At 40.4% G+C, this 20,234-nt stretch overlaps 1 protein-coding gene across 1 annotated transcript in view; it reads left to right on the top strand.

Moving 5' to 3' along the window:
- Window positions 1–20,234, top strand: part of LOC134349446 (protein diaphanous homolog 3-like) — a 576,191-nt gene that overhangs the window by 385,577 nt on the left and 170,380 nt on the right. The window contains exons 24-25 of the mRNA XM_063053764.1: window positions 15,572–15,735; window positions 16,261–16,396. Coding sequence (XP_062909834.1) covers window positions 15,572–15,735; window positions 16,261–16,396 — 300 coding nt within the window. The remainder of the gene's footprint in view (window positions 1–15,571; window positions 15,736–16,260; window positions 16,397–20,234) is intronic.

Below are 20,234 nucleotides of genomic sequence, written 5' to 3'. Positions count from 1 at the left end.
AATTCAGGCACTAGTAATGATCTTTCAAGAATCACTAGATTCTGGAATGGATCTGGAGGACTGGAAAATTGCAAATGTCACTCCACTCTTTAAGAAGGGAGGGAGGAAGAAGAAAGGAAATTATTGGCCGGTTAGCCTGACTTCACAGTGCTTGAGAAAATGTTGGAGTCTGTTATTAAGGATGAGGTTTTGGGGTACCTGGAGGCTCATGATAAAATAGGCCAAAGTCAGCACTAAAGGGAAAGGTTGCCTGGCAAACCTGTTGGAATTCTTTGCGGAAATAATAGGCAGGATAGACAAAGGCAAGTCAGTGGATGTTTACTTGGATTTTCAGAAGGCCTTTGAAAAGATGCTGCACATGAGGCTGCTGAACAAGGTAAGAGCCCATAGTATTACAGAAAAGATACCAGCATGCATAGAAGATCGGCTGACTGGCAGGACTCAGTGGGAATAAAGGGGTCTTTTCTGGTTAGCTGCTAGTGACTAGTGGTGTTCTGCAGGAGTCCATATTGCGACTGCTTTTTTTTACAATACATGTTAAGGATATGGATGATCAAATTGATAGCTTTGTCACCAAGTTTTTGGATGATATGAAGATAAGTGGGGGGCAAGTAGTGTTGAGGAAGCAGAGAGTCTGCAGAAGGACTTGGATACATTTGGAGAATGGACAAAGAAGTGGCATATGGTGTAGGGAAGTATATAGTCATGTACTTTGGTAGAAGCAATAAAGGCATAGACTATTTTCTAAATGGAGAGAAAATTCAAAAATCAGAGTTGCAAAGGGTCTTTGGAGTCCTTGTGTAGGATTCCATAGAGGTTAACTTGCAGGTTGAGTCGGTAATAAGGAAACCAAATACAATGTTAGCTTTCATTTTGAGAGGACTGGAATATAAGAGAAAGGATGTAATGCTAAGGCCTTATAAGGCATTGGTCAGACCGCACCTGGAGTATTGTGAGCAGTTTTAGGCCCTCTATCTAAGAAAAGATTTGCTGAACTAGGAGAGGGTCCAGTGGAGATTCACGAGAATGATTCTGGGAATGTGAGGATTAATGTATGAGGAGCATTTGATGGCTCTGAACCTGTACTCCCTGGTGTTTAAAAGAATGAGGGGGAATCTCATTGAAACCTATCAAATATTGAAAAGCCTAGATAGAGTGAGTCTAAGACCAGAGGGCACAGCCTCAGAATAGAGGAATGTTTATTTAGAACTGTGTTAGGGAGTGACTTCTTCAGCCAGAGGGCGGTGAGTCTGCCGAATTCATTACTATGGATGCATGCAGAGGGCAAGCTGTTGAATATATTTTAAGTGGAGGTTGATAGTTTCTTGATTAGTCAGTGTGTCACAGGTTAGAGGGAGAAGGCAGGAGAACGAGGTTGAGAAGGATAATAAATCAATCATGATGGACTGGTGGAGCAGACTCAATGAACCAAATGGCAAAGTCTATTCCTAAGCCTTATAGTCTTCTGGTCAAACTGTTGACAACAAAAATGGCTAGGTATCTTCTGAAAGTACAATAGGTGATATGTATTGTTTCTTTGATTCTGTATTAACCTTGCTGTTTCTTTTATTGTAACATTTTATTCATTTTATTTGACCCGGAGGCAGCCGTAATTTTTATACATAAAATCTCATGAGGTTTTTTCATTGTTACCAAACAGCGAAAAGTGACAAAATACAATGGTTGAGCGATTAAAAATAATATCTCCCGACTTTGAGCAACCCATTTGTTGGCTTCTGTTCCTCTGCAAATATTGTGGCAATTTCAGGACACATCTAGAACCTTGCAAAGTATTAGAGTCAGTTTTCATTCTCTGCACTGGGTAGGATATGCAGGAGCACACTGAAAAGTACAGCACATATTTAACCATATTCATACTGATGTCCAGATCTTGACCATTGTGGTAAGAAATTAAAATACATGAAAAAGACAGCAGCTTAACTACTACAGTTATTACCCTCAACCATCAGAGTCTTGAACCAGAGGGTAACCTTACTCAATTTCATCTGCCCCATCACTGGGTTGTTCCCATAACCTAAGGTCTCTTCATTCGATTGGATTAGATTAGAATCAACTTTATTGTCATTGTGCCGAGTACAGATACAAAGCCAATGAAACGCATTTAGCATCTGACCAGAAATGCAAAGAATAGTGTTATTTACAAAGTAACTGCAAATAAAAAGTGAATGCTGCATCACACAAATATAGAAGTACTGAGACAGTACAATATGGGTGCAATACTTCTTAGCGCTGTGATGTGAGGTTCAGCAGGGTCACAGCCTCAGGGAAGAAGCTCTTCCTGTGCCTGCTGGTGCGGGAGCGGAGGCTCCTGTAGCGCCTACTGGATGGGAGGAGAGTAAAAGTCCATGGTTAGTGTGAGATACATCCTTGATAATACTTTTCACCCTGCCCAGACAGTTTATGGTAGATGTTCTCAATGGTGGGCAATTGGGTGCCGATAATCCGCTGGGCAGTTTTCACCACACGCTGGAGTGCTTTGCGGTCCGATGTGGGACAATTGCCATTCCACACTAAGATTCAGTTGGTGAGTATGCTCTCAATGGTACAGTGGTAAAAGTCCGTCAGTATCCTGGGACAGAGGTGAGCTTTCTTGATGCTTTGCAGGAAATAAAGGCGCTGTTGCGCCTTTCTGATCAGGATGGAGGAGTTCAGGGACCAGGTGAGATCCTCGGAAATGTGGATACCAAGGAATTTGAAGTTTGATACACGCTCCACTACAGCTCCGTTGATGTAGGTGGGGACGTGAGTGTGACTCCTGACCTGCCTGAAGTCCACAATGATCTCCTTGATCTTCTGGGTGTTAAGGTCCAGGTGCTGGACCCCATTCCTATAGGCTGTCTCGTCATCCCCTCTGATCAGGCCAACCACTGTGGTGTTGTCTGCGAACTTGATTATGGAGTTAGAACCATGTACAGGAATGCAGTCATAGGTGAAAAGTCATCTCATGTTCTCCAAATTTATTGGTTGGTTGTTTTTTAATTTTTTTTTCCTTTTTGTTGCCTTTTGCACAGTGGTTGTCCACCTTGGTGTGGTCTTTCATTGATTCTGTTACGGTTATTGGATTTATTGAGTATGCTTGCAAGAAAATGAATCTCTGGGTTGTAAATGGTGTCATATATGTACTTCGATAATAAATTTACTTGAATCTTTGAACTTTGAACTTTTGAAATTTGAGTCCTTTGAAATATGTAGGGGTCCAATGCAATTTAGGGATAATAAAGAATGCCAGGGTGGAGATGTATCTCTACCAAAGGAGGTGTAAGGTGCTTCTTCCCTCTCCTATCCTGCAGGTCACCCTTGGGTAAGGTGTAACACATGCTTAGCACCACCCCCCACCCCTCCGCCCGAGGATAGGAGCAAGTGGTGCATATCACAAGACCTGGTAATGTGACTACTGACGCTAGACAGACAATCTCTGAGGAGCGATGATAGTGGTCATCTCGTAAAAACACAGTTCAGAAGAGGGCAATGGCAAACCACTTCTGTAGAATTTGCCAAGAACAATCATGGTCATAGACCATGATCACCCAAATCATACGACTCGTCACATAATGATGGTAATGAAAGGATAGAGATTGCCCTGTGTATACTCAGTACTTTGTGTTGTTGTATTTGGTGTGGTAATCAGTCCTTTGAAGTCTGCTGTAGGCCAGTTTGAAATAAAAATAAAAGTTCAAAGATTCAAGTAAATTTATTATCGAAGTACATATATGACACCATTTACAACCCAGAGATTCAGAGGGGTCCATATGGCTGGACCGGGAGGAATTGTTGGTGATACTTGTACCTAGACACTTGAAGTTCTCAACCATCTCCACCTCAGTGCTATTGATACAGACAGTGATGTGTGCTACACTGCACTTCCTGAAGTCATTCACTAGCTTCTCTGTTATACCAACATCAAGGAAAAGGATGTTGCCTGGACACCATATCGCTGAATTCTCTATTTCCTTCTACTCTGTCTCATCATCGTTTGAGATATGGTGCACTAGTGTGGTGTCATTTGCAATCTTGTAAATGGACCTAGAGCAGAATTTGGCCACACAGACTAGAGTGTATAGGGAGTATAGTAAAGGGTTGAGTATTCACTTTTGTGTGGCACCAGTGTTGAGGTTAATCATGGAGGAGATCTTGTCTTCTATCTTCACTGATTGTAGTCTGTTGGTCAGGAAGTCATGGATTCTGTTGCAGAGGAGATTGCAGAGTCATAGCTCTAGAAGTTTGGAAAAGAGTAGAAGGCAGAACTATGGTCAATAAATAGTAGCCTACCGTAGTTGTCTTTGCTATCCAGAAGTTCCAACGATGAGTGTAGGGCCAGGAAGATGGTGTGTGCCATGAACCTACTTTATGGCACACAACATGGTGGTGGTGAATAAATTGCAGTGGGTTGAAGTTGTCTGGGATCCTGGACTTAATATGTTTATGTTGAAATTCTTCCCAATGATGGATGTCAGAGCCATCAGAGAATAGTTACTAAAGCACATTATCTAATTTGTCTTTGCCACCAGAATGATGATGGGCTTCTTAAAGCAAATGAGAACTTCTAATTAGAGTTGGTAAGAGTTCAGGATGTCAGCAAATATTCCCACTAGCTACTCTGAGCAGGATCAGAGGATACAGCCAGGGATTCCATCTGAGCCAGTTGCATTCTGTGGGTTTGTTGTTGGGATGTAGTCTCTGTTATGGTGACTGGTACATTAATGATGGCCAGTGCAGGCAGCATCATTTCATTGACCTTCTGTTTGAAACAAGCGTAGAATGCATTGAGTCATCAGGGCGGGATTCACTGTTGCAAGTGATACTGCCCGACTTTGCTTTTGATGCAGGTGTTCTTCCTTGACAACAATGACTGGTTAAGCACAAAGAGAATTTGTATTAACTGTCTGTTAGGTTTATTGGTTCATTTAGAAACAAGCATGGTAAGTCAAACAAAATTAAATATCTGTACACTAGATTTCTTTGATCCTCCCTAGCAGTCAAGGAATAGTGAAGGTAATACCCAGAAATAGGAGTTCACATTGGCCAAGAATTACTCTTGATCCAGGCCTAATCTTCAAATCCCTGAAGAGGGGTCATGTACTTCGGCAATGGTTGATCTCTGGAGGTTTTGCTGCTTCTATGCTTGAAATCCTTCATTCTTATCCTCTTTCTTATTGGATTGAACTGTTCTGTTTCAATTTTGTTGGCTCTGGCTAGCCTGTGTCAGCCTGACATTGGATCTAGCCCTAGAGCTACCTGCACCATTACTTGATTGCTCATCCACCAGATAAGGGCATGTGCCTCGCGTAACTTTTTTGTTCAGATCAGGTCAGCCAAACACATAGCTTAGGCTACTTCAGGCCACAGGCTACCCATTTCATGGGCCTGAAGTTTCTAGCTTATCAAGTGAGATCACAAACTGCTGCTTATTCAGCAATGTTCTCTAGTTCAGCAAATTATTGGTAGGGACCCCATTGTGTATACTTCCAATTGCTATAATCAGCCATTCCTGAGCAAGAACCAGTTCACAAAATGATAACCACAAGAACAGTTTTACAAAATGGCAGCCTTCATTCTTTGACATGCAGTCCTGTACGCAATTACTGATGAAGTCTATATGGTGGCATTGGCTTTATCATTTAGGTTAGATGTTGCGGTCTTGATTATAGACCAGCCCACCAACTTGAAGCAGTCATGTGGAAGCTGATTTATTTTCTCAGTCCAGTATTTCTGCCACCTTTTGTACCAGATCCTCACATTTTAGTTTCTGATGTAAGCAAGGAGAAGAAAAAGAGCTGATAGTCAAATTTTCCAAGATGCAGACAAGATATAGGTAGGCATCTTTGATTGTTGGTTGATAATAGAATAGATAATAATAAAATAGTACAGCACAGTACAGGCCCTTCGGCCCACAATGTTGTGCCGACCCTCAAACCCTACCTCCCATATAAGCCCCCACCTTAAATTCCTCCATATACCTGTCTAGTAGTCTCTTAAACTTCACTAGTGTATCTGCCTCCACCACTGACTCAGGCAGTTCATTCCACGCACTAACCACTCTCTGAGTAAAAAACCTTCCTCTAATATCCCCCTTGAACTTCCCACCCCTTACCTTAAAGCCATGTCCTCTTGTATTGAGCAGTGGTGCCCTGGGCAAGAGTTGCTGGCTATCCACTCTATCTATTCCTCTTATTATCTTGTACACCTCTATCTTGTCTCCTCTCATCCTCCTTCTCTCCAAAGAGTAAAGCCCTAGCTCCCTTAATCTCTGATCATAATGCATACTTTCTAAACCAGGCAGCATCCTGGTAAATCTCCTCTGTACCCTTTCTAATGCTTCCACATCCTTCCTATAGTGAGGTGATCAGAACTGGACACAGTACTCCAAGTGTGGCCTAACCAGTGTTTTATAGAGCTGCATCATTACATCGCGACTCTTAAACTCTATCCCTTGACTTATGAAAGCTAACACCTCATAAGCTTTCTTAACTACCCTATCCACCTGTGAGGCAACTTTCAGGGATCTGTGGACATATACCCCGAGATCCCTCTGCTCCTCCACACTACCAAGTATCCTGCCATTTACTTTGTACTCTGCCTTGGAGTTTGTCCTTCCAAAGTGTACCACCTCACACTTCTCCGGGTTGAACTCCATCTGCCACTTCTCAGCCCACTTCTGCATCCTATCGATGTCACTCTGCAATCTTTGACAATCCTGTACACTATCTACAACACCACCAACCTTTGTGTCGTCTGCAAACTTGCCAACCCAGCCTTCTACCCCCACATCCAGGTCGTTAATGAAAATCACGAAAAGTAGAGGTCCGAGAACAGATCCTTGTGGGACACCACTAATCACAATCCTCCAATTGGAATGTACTCCCTCCACCACCATCCTCTGCCTTCTGCAGGCAAGCCAATTCTGAACCCACCTGGCCAAACTTCCCTGGATCCCATGCCTTCTAACTTTCTGAATAAGCCTACCGTGTGGAACCTTGTCAAATGCCTTACTAAAATCAATATAGATCACATCCACTGCACTACCCTCATCTATATGCCTGGTCACCTCCTCAAAGAACTCTATCAGGCTTGTTAGACACGATCTGCCCTTTACAAAGCCATGCTGATTGTCCCTGATCAGACCGTGATTCTCTAAATGTCTATAGATCCTATCTCTAAGAATCTTTTCCAATAGCTTTCCCACCACAGACGTAAGGCTCACTGGTCTATAATAAGCATGATCTTGGTCTCTAGCACTCTCAAAGTGTCACTCTCAAGTATGGTATGTCCACAAGAAAGTCATAAGTCATATGTAAAACATCTCAGCAATTGGTTATTCATGGTATAACTTCAGAAAAGAATCAAAAATCCGCTTCATAAAGCAAATGAAAGCTTCTAATTAGAGTAAGAAAGGGTTCAGGATGTCAGCAAATATTCCCACTAGCTACCCTGAGCAGGGATTCCATCCGGGCCAGTTGCATTCTGTTTCATTTATAGGTTTCATTGGACTGGAAAATTATTCAAAAGGAAACAACAGAATACAAAGCAAAAAGTTATATACAATCTATTTTTAGCTATATAGGAAAATAAAATTTTGACTAGATTTAGGTCAGTATTACCCCACATTGCCTTGTGAAATGTTGCAACCTCTGCATTTATGTATCTTAAATGGTTTTTACACACTTAAATATTAACAAGTTCTAAAAATTATATAAATCATTATTTTAATTAAGTTTGATTTATTATCACCTTTTAAAAATTCATTTTCTTTCATTTAGGGTGCTCCCACTGCTGAGAGCCAATGGTGATATGATTTAGTGGGTAATTGTGGGGAAAATAAGCATGCAGTTATTTATCTGATCTTTTTTATTAAGTAATTAATCACATACTTTTGTAACATGCTACAAAATCTTATTGTTCAGGTCTCCTAAAGGAGATGAATTAGCTATCAAAAATAAACTTAGTTATGTTAGGCTATAAAATGTTATTTTTAAAATTAGTTTTCCCTTTTATTTTGAACACCAGTATACAGAAATTTATTCTCACTTGTTTAAGTTAACTATGCCATGTAGTCCTGGAAGGAAACAATGGGAGTAAATTTAGGAAGCAATGTACCATGTATAATTGAAGCTATGTTGCATATTTTGTGGAAGTAACTAATGATGAATTTCTATCCCGGAGTCCTGCAATGCCAAAGGTTTGCTGGAAAATCTTTCCCCTTATATGCTTGTTTAAAAAAAAACTCAATTAATTTATAGCCCCAATAAGCACATTAATACTTTCATATGATTTTAACTCACCCCTCCCCCATCAATAGAAACTATTTGCAAGTATGTGTCTTCTGCAAAAAATATAATCATAGGCGTATCATCCTCAAAGTGATATTCCTGCTTCCCTTGCAAATGTTGCAATGCTGGAGGGAAGAAAAAAGCATGAATTTGCTGTCCAAACATTAAAAAATCAAAATGGCAATTATTTGAAAGGAGAGTGATAAAAATTTAGCATTGTCTGTGAATTGTATCCACCATTATATCAAATTTGACAGCACATCACTTAGACTTCTGTCTTTTAATCAATTAATTCATTCTTGTTCAGAATCTTCCCTCTTGATATTTCAGGTAAACTTTGTGGAATATTCTGGAGTTTTCCTTGCAGAAGGACATCTTTTTTGCAGGCAATCAATTTAAGAGTGATGATTAGCTCGTATTATTTGTTCCGTCCATTCCTGATGATACTGTCTCATATTTCCCGCCAGATTTTTCTTTCTTTTGGAGCTTCAGAAACTGCAGCTTCTGAGTCAAGTACTACTGAAAAGAGAAGACATTTCTTGTGAACAGCCACATTCAACATTGCAGTTAATGTCTACCTGTAGCATACATACTGTATATGCAAAGTACCCCTCTGCTAGCGTACCACTGAAGGGAATTATATTTAGCAAAGCAGGTTGATTCTGTTGAATTTTGCCCAGAAATCATTGGGAAATTAGATTGTAAGTGGAGGTAGACTTGGAATGTGGGTTCCACTAATTCAGAGCTTTGTAGTTCACCATCAGCATTGTTGAAATGTTCCATTTCTACCAACAAGATATGAATGCTTTATTACCAGTGTATTATTCATACTGTTGTTCTACTGCACATGGAACTGTTGAGCTCTTAATGTCACCATAGATCAGAGGTGGAGAGGGTCAGCAACTTTGAATTCCTTGGTGTTATTATTTCGGAGGACCTGTCCTGGGCCCAGCACATAAGTGCAATTACGGACAAAGCCCAGCTGCTCCTCTACTTTCTTAGGAGTTTGCAAAGATTCAGTATTATATCAAAAACTTTTGACAAAGTAGAGAGTATATTGACTGGCTTGAAAAAACACCAGTACCTTTGAATGGAAAATTGTACAAAAGGTAGTGAATATGATCCAGTCCATCATGGGTAACGGCCTCCCCAACATTGAGCACATCTACATGAAACATTGACGCAGGAAAGCAGCATCAATCACCAGGGACCCCACCACCCAAGATATACATACTCTCTTCTTGCTTTTGCCATCAGGGAGAAGGTACAGGAGACTCAAGGCTCCGTAGATTTCAATTCTTGGGCTTTAACATATCAGATTACCTGTCTTGGACCCAGCATATAGATGCATTTACAAAGAAGCTTCGCCAGAACTTTGCTTAGAAGTTTCAGGACTTTTGGCATGTTACCAAATACTCTTAATTAACTTCTACAAATGTACTATTGGTTGCATCATGATCTATGATCAAAGATCCCTACCATCTGGGTCATGCTATGTTCCTGCATCTACCATTGGGCAGGTGGTACCGAAGCCTGAAGTCTCACACCAGCAGGTTCAAGGACAGTTACTTTCCTTCATCTGTTACTTTCTTATGCCAACCTGCGAGTCACAAGTCACTACCTCAGTAGAGCAACACTGACACCACTTTGATCACTTTGCTCTCCAATTGACTTTTGTTTTTTTTTCTAATTGTGTTCTTCCTTGTAAAAATGTTGTATAACCTATATTTTTCTTATGAATGCTGCTTATTTGATGTTATGTGCCTGTGGTGCTGCTGGAAGTAAGTTTCTCATTGCATAGAGAAACCATAGAAAAACTACAGCATAGAAACAGGCCTTTTGGCCCTTCTTGGCTGTGCCGAACCATTTTCTGCCTAGTCCCACTGACCTGCACATGGACCATATCCCTCCATATACCTCCCATCCATGTATCTGTCCAATTTATTCTTAAATGTTAAAAAAGAACTCGCATTTACCACCTCGTCTGGCAGCTCATTCCATACTCCCACCACTCTCTGTGTGAAGAACCCCCTCCTAATGTTCCCTTTAAACTTTCCCCCCCCCCCCACCCTAAATCCATGTCCTCTGGTTTTTTTCTCCCCTTGCCTCAGTGGAAAAAGCCTGCTTGTATTCACTCTATCTATACCCATCATAATTTTATATATCTATATCAAATCTCCCCTCATTCTTCTACGCTCCAGGGAATAAAGTCCTAACCTATTCAACCTTTCTCTGTAACTGAGTTTTTCAAGTCCTGGCAACATCCTTGTAAACCTTCTCTGCACTCTTTCAACCTTATTAGTATCCTTCCTGTAATTTGGTGACCAAAAACTGAACATAGTTCTCCAGATCTGGCCTCACCAGTGCCTTATACAACCTCATCATAACATTCCAGCTCTTATACTCAATACTTTGATTAATAAAGGCCAATGTACCAAAACCTCTCTTTACAACCCTATCTATCTGTGATGCCACTTTTAGGGAATTTTGTATCTGTATTCCCAGATCCCTCTGTTCCACTGCACTCCTTAGTGCCTTACCATTTACCCTGTATGTTCTACCTTGGTTTGTCCTTCCAAGTGCAATACCTCACACTTGGAAACTCCATCTGCCATTTTTCAGCCCATTTTTCCAGCTGGTCCAAGCCCCTCTTCAGGCTCTGAAAACTTTCCTCACTGTCCACTACACCTCCAATCTTTGTATCATCAGCAAATTTGCTGATCCAATTTACCACATTATCATCCAGATCATTGATATAGATGACAAATAACAATGGACCCAGCACTGATCCCTGTGGCACACCACTGGATACAGGCCTCCACTCTGAGAAGCAATCCTCTACTCCCACTCTTTGGCTTCTCCCATTGAGCCAATGTCTAATCCAATTTACCACCTCTCCAAGTATACCTAGCAACTGAATTTTCCTGACTAACCTCCCATGCGGGACCTTGTCAAAGGCCTTACTGAAGTCCATGTAGACAACATCCACTGCCTTCCCATCATCCACTTTCCTGGTAACCGCCTCGAAAAGCTCCAATAGATTGGTCAAACATGACCTACCATGCACAAAGCCATGTTGACTCTCCCTAATAAGTCCCTGTCTATCCAAATACTTGTAGTTTCTGTCCCTTAGTACTCCCTTCAATAATTTACCCACTACCGTCGTCAAACTTACCGGCCTATAATTTCCCGGATTACTTTTTGATCCTTTTTTAAACAACGGAATAACATGAGCCATTCTCCAATCCTCCGGCGCCTCACCCGTAGACACCAACATTTTAAATAGATCTGCCAGGGTCCCTGCAATTTCAACACTAGTCTCCTTCAAGGTCCGGAGAAATACCCTGTCAGGTCCTGGGGATTTATCCACTTTAATTTGCTTCAAGATAGCAAGCACCTCCTCCTTTTCAATCTGTACAGTTTCCACAATCTCACTACTTGTTTCCCTTAATTCCATAGACTTCATGCCAGTTTCCTTAGTAGTTACAGATGCAAAAAAACCTATTTAAGTTCTCCCCCATTTCTTTTGGTTCCACACATAGCTGACCACTCTGATCTTCAAGAGGCCCAATTTTATCCCTTACAATCCTTTTACTCTTAATATACCTGTAAAAACTCTTTGGATTATCCTTCACTTTGACTGCCAAGGCAACCTCATGTCTTCTTTTAGCCCACCTGGTTTCCTTTTTAAGTATTTTCTTGCACTTTTTATACTCCTCAAGCACCTTATTTACTCCATGTTTCCTATACATTTCATACAACTCTCTTCTTCTTTATCAGAGTTGCAATATCCCTTGAGAACCAAGGATCCTTATTCCTATTCACTTTGCCTTTAATCCTGACAGGAACATACATGCTCTGCAGTCTCAAAATTTCTCCTTTGAAAGCTTCCCACTTACCAATCACATTCTTGCCAGAGAACAACCTGTCCCAATCCACGCTTTTTAGATCCTTTCTCATTTCTTCAAATTTGGCCTTCTTCCAGTTTAGAACCTCAACCCTAGGACCAGATCTATCTTTATCCATGATCAAGTTGAAGCTAATGGTGTTATGATCACTGGAACCAAAGTGCTCCCCTTCACACACTTCCGTCACTTGTCCTAACTCGTTTCCTAATAGGAGATCTAATCTCGCATCCTCTCTAGTTGGTACCTCTATATATTGATTTAGAAAACTTTCCTGAACACATTTTACAAACTCTAACCCATCTAGACTGCTTACAGTATGGGAGTCCCAATCAATATGTGGAAAATTAAAATCCCCTACCACCACAACTTTATGTTTCCTGCAGTTTCCTGCTATCTCTCTGCAGATTTGCTCCTCCAATTCTCGCTGACTATTGGGTGGTCTATAATACAACCCCACTAATGTGGCCACACCTTTCTTGTTTCTCAGCTCCACCCATAAGGACTCAGTGGACAAGCCCTCTAATCTGTCCTGCCTTAGCACTGCTGTAACATTTTCCCTGACAAGCAATGCTACCCCCTCACCTTTCATTCCTCTGCCTCTATCACATCTGAAGCATCGGAACCCTGGAATATTAAGCTGCCAGTCCTGCCCCTCCTGTAGCCAAGTTTCACTAATTGCTATAAGGTCATAATTCCACGTGTCAATCCACGCCCTCAACTCATCCACCTTCCCCACAATCCTGCTAGCATTGAAATATATACACCTCAGTAGATTTTTACCACCACTCACAACCTTTCTATTTGCAGCTTTGCTTGAACTTTTAACATCATTTATTTTCACCCCAGCCACACTGTCAGCTCTGGAAATCTGGTTCCCATCCTCCTGCAAATCTAGTTTAAAGCCTCCCCAATAGCGCTAACAAACCTCCCTGAAAGGATATTGGTTCCCTTGTAGTTCAAGTGCAACCCATCTCTCTTGTACAGGTCCCACCTGCCCCAGAAGAGGTCCCAATGATCCTGAAATCTGAAACCCTGCCCCCTACACAATTCCTCAGCCACTTGTTCATCCTCCAGAGAATCCTATTCTTACCCTCACTGGCACGTAGCACAGGTAGCAATCCTGAGATTACCACCCTCAAGGTCCTGCTTTTCAACTTCCTACCAAGCTCTCTATACTCACTCTCCAGGACCTCCTCACTCTTCCTTGCTATGTCATTGGTACCGATGTGCACCACGACAACTGGCTGATCACCCTCCCACTTCAGAATGTCATGCAAGTGATCAGAGACATCCTTGACCCTGGCACCTGGGAGGCAACAAACCATCCTGGATTCTCTGTCATGACCACAGAACCTCCTATCTGCACCTCTAACTATCAAGTCCCATATCCCTACCGCTCTCCTCTTTTTCCACCCTCCCTTCTGCACTGCAGAACCAGGCTCAGTGCCAGAGATCTGGCTGCTGCATCTTATCCCAGGTAAGTCATCCCCCCCAACAGCATCCAATGCGGTATACTTGTTGTTGAGGGGAATGGCCACAGGGAAACCCTGCTCTGCCTGCCCTTTCCTCTTCCCTCGCCTGAAAGTGTCCCAATTTCCTGTGCTCCGCTCCTTTTGTGTAACTACTTCCCTGTAGCTACTATCTATAATCTCCTCATTCTCCCGAATGATCCGCAGGTCATCCAGTTCCTGCCCCAGTTCCCTAATGCGGTTTGTTAGGAGCTGCAGCTGGATGCACTTCTTGCAGGTGTCGTTGTCAGGGACACCAGAGGTCTCTCTGACTTCCCACATCCTGCAAGAGGAGCATTCCAACATCCTGCCTGGCATTCTCTCTACTCTAAACAATCTGGACAAAAAACTTACCGGAACCTACCCTGGCCTCTGCCTGTTCTCGCCGAAGCCTGTTGAGCCAAAGCCGTCCCACTCTGCTCCCTCTCACTCTGCTGCCCACTCACAACGCTGCTGGCTGTATATGGTGGTCTGTTTTTAAACCTTGGCGCGCTATGTCACGCGCCTGCGCAGTGCAGACTCTTCTCCCCGAGCAGTGTTTAAAAAAAAAAACTTTTTCTACCCGATTTCTTCACTCCCTTCTCAGCTGCTTGCTTTGACTGAAACAAGAACGGTTGAAAATTCCTCTTTTTAAACCTTGGCGCGCTGCGTCATGCGCCTGCGTGGTGTAGACCCTTCTCCCTGTGCATACTTGTACTGGTGCAAATGACAATAAGGTCGCCTTTGCATTGTAGTGCTTCCAGAAAGCAACAAATTTGATCACATATGTCAATGATAATAAGTCTGATTCTGACCCTAGAGGAGGAAACTTCATACTTCTCGGGCAGGTAACCTGCTTGCCACCATTCAACGGAAGATTTATGTGACTACACTTATTCCACTTTACAACCTTCATGGAAAAGAATTTAACAAATTTAATTCATTGCACATCTGTGAACTCAGAATTTACGACTAACTCGTTTGGAATAAGATTTTTTTTATCCTCTGGTCCTTTCTCAGCAGATGTTTTGATTGAGGCATTCTTTATGTTTGCTCCAAATTAAATCTTTGATTAGATTCTCTGACTGAATAGAAATAAAAGCTAGTTGATGTTTAATAATATAAATAATTACTTTATGTTTAAAGTACTTCTATTAGTTACGATATATTGTAGGGAGGAATCTTCCTTGTAAATTGCAATTCCTGCTCTGTGCAGGAACCTCTTGTCCTGTGGAGACCCATGATTGCTCAAGCTCACATCAGAAGTTTCTGAACTTGTCAGATACCAGCTTTCCTTGCAGTGCATATACATGGTTCAATATCTCTTGGAACACAGGTTCTAGCACAGTTCACACCACAGCCAGATGTCAAATACCAAATGTCTGTCACCTGGAAGGGTCAAAAGACGCAGGTTTGCAGTAACCCTCTTGAGATTCTTGTATCCATAATTCAGCAATTTGTGGGTCAAAATGCTTCATGGAACACAAATCTGACACTAAGCAAACATTGTGTGAGAGCAAGCTGGAGGGTGGGATATGCAACAAATATAGAATGTAATTGTTCTGAGGAGTACGATTGGAATCCATTTGTTTTACTGTTTCCCTGATGCTGGGTTCAAGGACACTGTATTGAGAGTGCAGAATATTTGATAGGAAGAGGATGGATTTAAAGTAATTAAAAGTGAGCACTGCTATTAAAACCTTGCATTCTATAAGATGTGGAAATACTCTCACCTTAGTCTTGTATCAATGATATTTAGTAGTTCTGTTTCTGTTAATCCAATAAAAATTAACGAAATAATTTTGGGTGAAAGAAACCTTAGAAAAATACAAGCATATAATTTTCTCTTTGAACAGGAACTCTATATTTCCTTAATAATAAAATCACAGTTTTGCCAGTTATGTCCGTGAAGTGTATCATAAACTGGCCAACATGCATAAGAACATGGAAAAGCTCTACCTTGATCTGATGCACTATTTTGTTATCAATCCAAAGAAAGTCACAATAGAGGAAGTTTTTAATGAGATCAGTAACTTCAGATCCATGTTTTTGGTATGTTCTTACAGTGCAACACTTTGAATGTGAAACAACAAACATTTCAAATTTACCTTGCTGCAAGTTTTGTTTTGAGATTAAAATTTTTGTAATGCTACATTAATTAAATAAGAGGAATATGAAGTTCATACAAACCAATTAGTGGTTGTTTGCTCTGCTAATATAACACTTCAGTATTATTACCAAAGAGATTTATCAGATTAATTTTCAGTTTTTAATTTGCCATCAATACTAATTATGTATTGTTAGAAGACCACTAAGAATATATTTCATAAGGTCAGAGAATAGTCGATTGCTCCACTGTATTTACTTGAGTTTAAATAACAGGCTCCCTTCCAGTAATAATCAAATTTCAAACTATTTTCCCTTTGGTGTCTTGAAAACTAAGAACAATAATTAAGACAGCTGCTTTGGGCCACTTAAATGAAATCATAAAGCATTCATATTCTAATTACTCCTCAATTTATTTTTGGCATATTTGACTTTTTCTTTAAAGATTCTTTTAATTTTGTTTTACTGCAGCAAGCTTTTAAAGAAAACATGAGGCAGCGAGAGGCAGAAGAAAAGCTGAGGCGTGTCAGGATGGCCAGAGAGAAGGCAGAGAAAGAAAAGCAGGAGAGACAGAAAAGGAAGCAACAACTGCTGGAGAAGAATTCAGGTAAAAATACACACACACACTCCCACATTAGATATAATAGGAAAGCAAGGAAGCATTTAATCATTTTGGCTGTCATCAAGTAGTTTGCTTTGAAGACTTACTATACATCACAATGTGTGGATCAACAAGAGGGAAATAGATTGAATCCTGCCTTATTGTAGACTGATGGCATTTCAATGCATTTCATTAATAAATCATAGATATTCTACTTCATTTTGTTTGCTCAACCATGCAGTGCATATCTGATATGGGAATGTTATTGTTAGATTCAGAGGTTTTTAATCCAAGTTTACTTACAAAGTCAGGAAAGAGGCACAAATTGTTGCTTCATGGTAATTTTATTAAGCATTAAAAGATCAAAGAACATCTAAAACAGACAGTAGCAGGAGCAGAGGCTGGCAGCAGAAGGGAGAGACAAAGAAAAAGATGACAGTCAATGTGGATCAGCTCTTTTTATACTACAATAAAAAAATTATAGTAAAAAAATTCCATTCAGATTTGGAAATAAGAATCAACCAATCATAAAAGCCTTATTCAAATATTGCAGGACCAGAAGCTCCCAGAACCTCCCAGAATATTACAAATGTAACTACTAGGGAATATAATGAACAGCTGCATATACATACAGTGATCACTAGGAACCATACTAAGCAATTACTTGTATATAAGTAATTGTATTAAATATAAGCAGGCAATGAATTATTAAACTGCAAAGAAAATTACAATAGATCCAACAATTCCTCCCATTCTAAATCACACATTTATAATCATTACATCTGAAAATACAATGCAGAAAAACTTGCAGTATCTATGTTATGTATAAAATAATCAAAAACAACCTAAATTAGGAAATTCATAGATCATGTCATTATTTGCAAGATCTTCAGCGGTTTCCCATTTTTCTTGGGAAATTTCCTGTCCCAAGTAAATTACTTCTTCTTGTTGTAATTGTGCCTTGTCCAGATTTGCTTTGTGATCTTTAGGGGATAGATAATCGAGCAAATAAAGCACATTATGTTCATGCTGGTCTGCTGCTTCGGATGCAATTAGGACACCATCCACATATTGTATGATAGTCGAATCAATGGCTGGTAAGCCCCTCAGATGTTGTCTGAAAGTCACGTGATAGACAGTGAGACTGTTGTGAAGTCCCTGTAACCTCATGCACTGGTGTTGTTGACTAGCAACTGTGAAAGTTGACTATGGTTGACATTTTGGCAGCAGTGGTACTGACCAGAATCCATTTAATATCAGTAATTATAGACTACTTGTGTGATGGCTTCAGGCATTGAAAGTAGTTGATAGATCTGCCACAAGAGGGATTAGCTTGTCAATACATTGATTAGCAACAGTTTCATTTTCAGTCCTGCATGTCTTTGCTTGTTTAGTCTTTATTGGAGCAAACTGTGACATAGCTGTCAGTCTTACTGTTTCATCACTATCATCCTCACTTGAGTTGCTACAAGCAGCTATGGAGTGTCCATCCTGGAATTCTTCAAATGGTGGCGCTGTCTTGGAGGACTGTCCGATGAAAGCTGTAATTCTTCGGAGTTCAGATGATGTCACTGTCTCAGGAGACTTCAATATAGACTGTAATTCCTCATTCTTCATGGAAGGGCGCCAGAAATAGCGACCTTGGCAGTGTCTCCAAAATTGTCACTAGCAGGACCACCTCCCTGAAGTCCTTCTTGCGCATTCTCATATTGCTTCTAAGCCCCAGACCTTGCACTTCGATTTTTTTTTTCCTCACGTTTAGTTAAGGAAGAGATTTATTCTTTAGACTTTCCACTGTCTCTATTATACTGTTATTGTATTTTTTTGCATATTTCATGTTTCTTTCCCAATCGATTCGTAATAGTCTTTACTTGTCCCATTAACTTTTTCATTCGCCTGTACATACGATCAATCCAACTATGTGGTCTTATCTCTAAAGCACATATTCCATATATTAGTGTTAACTGACGTTTCGATGTCGGTCTCTGCCATCTTCATCAGGGATGATGCCTAGGTATGTATAGTCCGATGGTATATTATACCCCTGTCATCCGTACTTCCTGATTGGTTAGTCCTCAACCAATCAGGTTTCTGCTGTCCCGCCTTGTTTGCAATCAAATTCCAGGTCTTACTTAGAGCGAGACCTTCACCTTTGTTTAAAAAAATATTCTCCAGTATTATCTCAATGGCTTCCTTCACCAGGCAGTCCCAAAAGCCATTAGTGTGACACAGTAGTTTTGTGCCATTGAAGTCAATCCCAGGACCATTGCACATGCAATGTTCTGCTACCGCCAATTTCCAGTTAACCCAAGTGGATACACTTTCTATGCTTCTTGATGTGGGTTTCCACCATGTGCCCTGTCTGGCTGTTATACGCTTCTCTGTATTCACAGGGAATACTGTGAACACCAGCTGTCCCGAGTCCCAGGTCATCTTTGATGAAGATGGCAAAGTTTGTCATCGAATGTTACCCAGCATTCCCAGCAGGTAGCCTGAGAAGAGTTTATTTGTTATTTATGCTGGGGAAGCACTAGATCCTTTTTTACCTTTTTTAATTGGTATAGTTCATCTGGATTTTTTCATCAAATTGAGGTGTTTTTTTTTTGGGCAAGATCTCCTAGTAGGTTTCACAACTTTGGCCATTGTTTTGTTTAGTTCTTAATTTGTACCTACTTTTTATTACTTTGCCTGCGAGCTTGAAATATTGATAGATTGCAATCAAGGTTGAAATAGGTTGTCCAGCAACCAAATTAATAGATTGTGCAACCAAAGTTTCACTAGGTACCAAAATGGATTGCTGTGTAAACGAAATAGATCACTGTGTGACCAATATCCTCCCATATCCTACCAGCTCATATGGCTAAGCCCGATATTAATTTCAGTGCTCATCTCGATTTTTACTGATCTGTATTTGTTAAATAACAATGTAGTAGTTTCCTCACTCCTAATTTCCATCTACTGTATTGAAGCCAGAACTAGTTTTCTCTCTCAGACAATTTGGAACAGAGAAAATTCTTATCCCTTTATTTACGTGCTAAAAATCAGAATCATGTTTAAAATCTCCGGCATATGTTGTGAAATTTGTTAACTTTACAGCAGCAGTACAATGCAATGCATGATAATTACGGTAAATATATATATTTATATCAAATAGTTAAATAAGTAGTGGACAAACAGAAATAAAAGAAGTAGTGAGTAGTTTCACTGTCTATTCAGAAATTGGACGGCAGAGGGAAAGAAGCTGTTCCTGAGTCGCTGAGTGAATTCCACTTTGTCTGCGATTCTTACAGGTCCATAAATCTTCGCAGCCGTGCTTGCCTACTGTGGCAATTGTTGGGTTCTGATGTTTTTAATCCAAGGTTCTTTCGGAAGTCAGGAAAGAAACACAAAACCTGTTGCTTCACAATTTTTTTTTATTGTGCTAATTCAACAAAGAATATTGAAAACGTACAGTTACAGGAGCAGAGGCTAGTAGAAGGAGAGACAACAGGAAAAAGAGTACCCTACGGGGAGCAGCTCTTCCTAAACTACATTGATAAAAAAAAATCCATTCAAATTTGCAGATAAGAGTCAGCCGATCAGAAATCCCCAGAATTTCCTAGAACTTTCAAGAATCATACAAATGTAAACACTAGGGGATATACTAAACAACTACATATACATCCTGTGACCACTAGGAAGCCTACTAAGCAGTTACTTGTATATAAGTAATTGTATAAAGTACAAGTGGACAATTGTTAAACTGTAAAGAAAATGATCAGTAAACAGTTGGATCTAACGTTCTTTTCTCATTCAATATCAGAAGGTATAAATTGGTAGCATCTATTTAAAATTTTATGCTGAA

This window comes from Mobula hypostoma, chromosome 7 (genome assembly GCF_963921235.1).
Source record: "Mobula hypostoma chromosome 7, sMobHyp1.1, whole genome shotgun sequence".
Classification (NCBI taxonomy): Eukaryota; Metazoa; Chordata; class Chondrichthyes; order Myliobatiformes; family Myliobatidae; genus Mobula; species Mobula hypostoma.
This window is presented reverse-complemented; position numbering and strand designations above follow the sequence as displayed.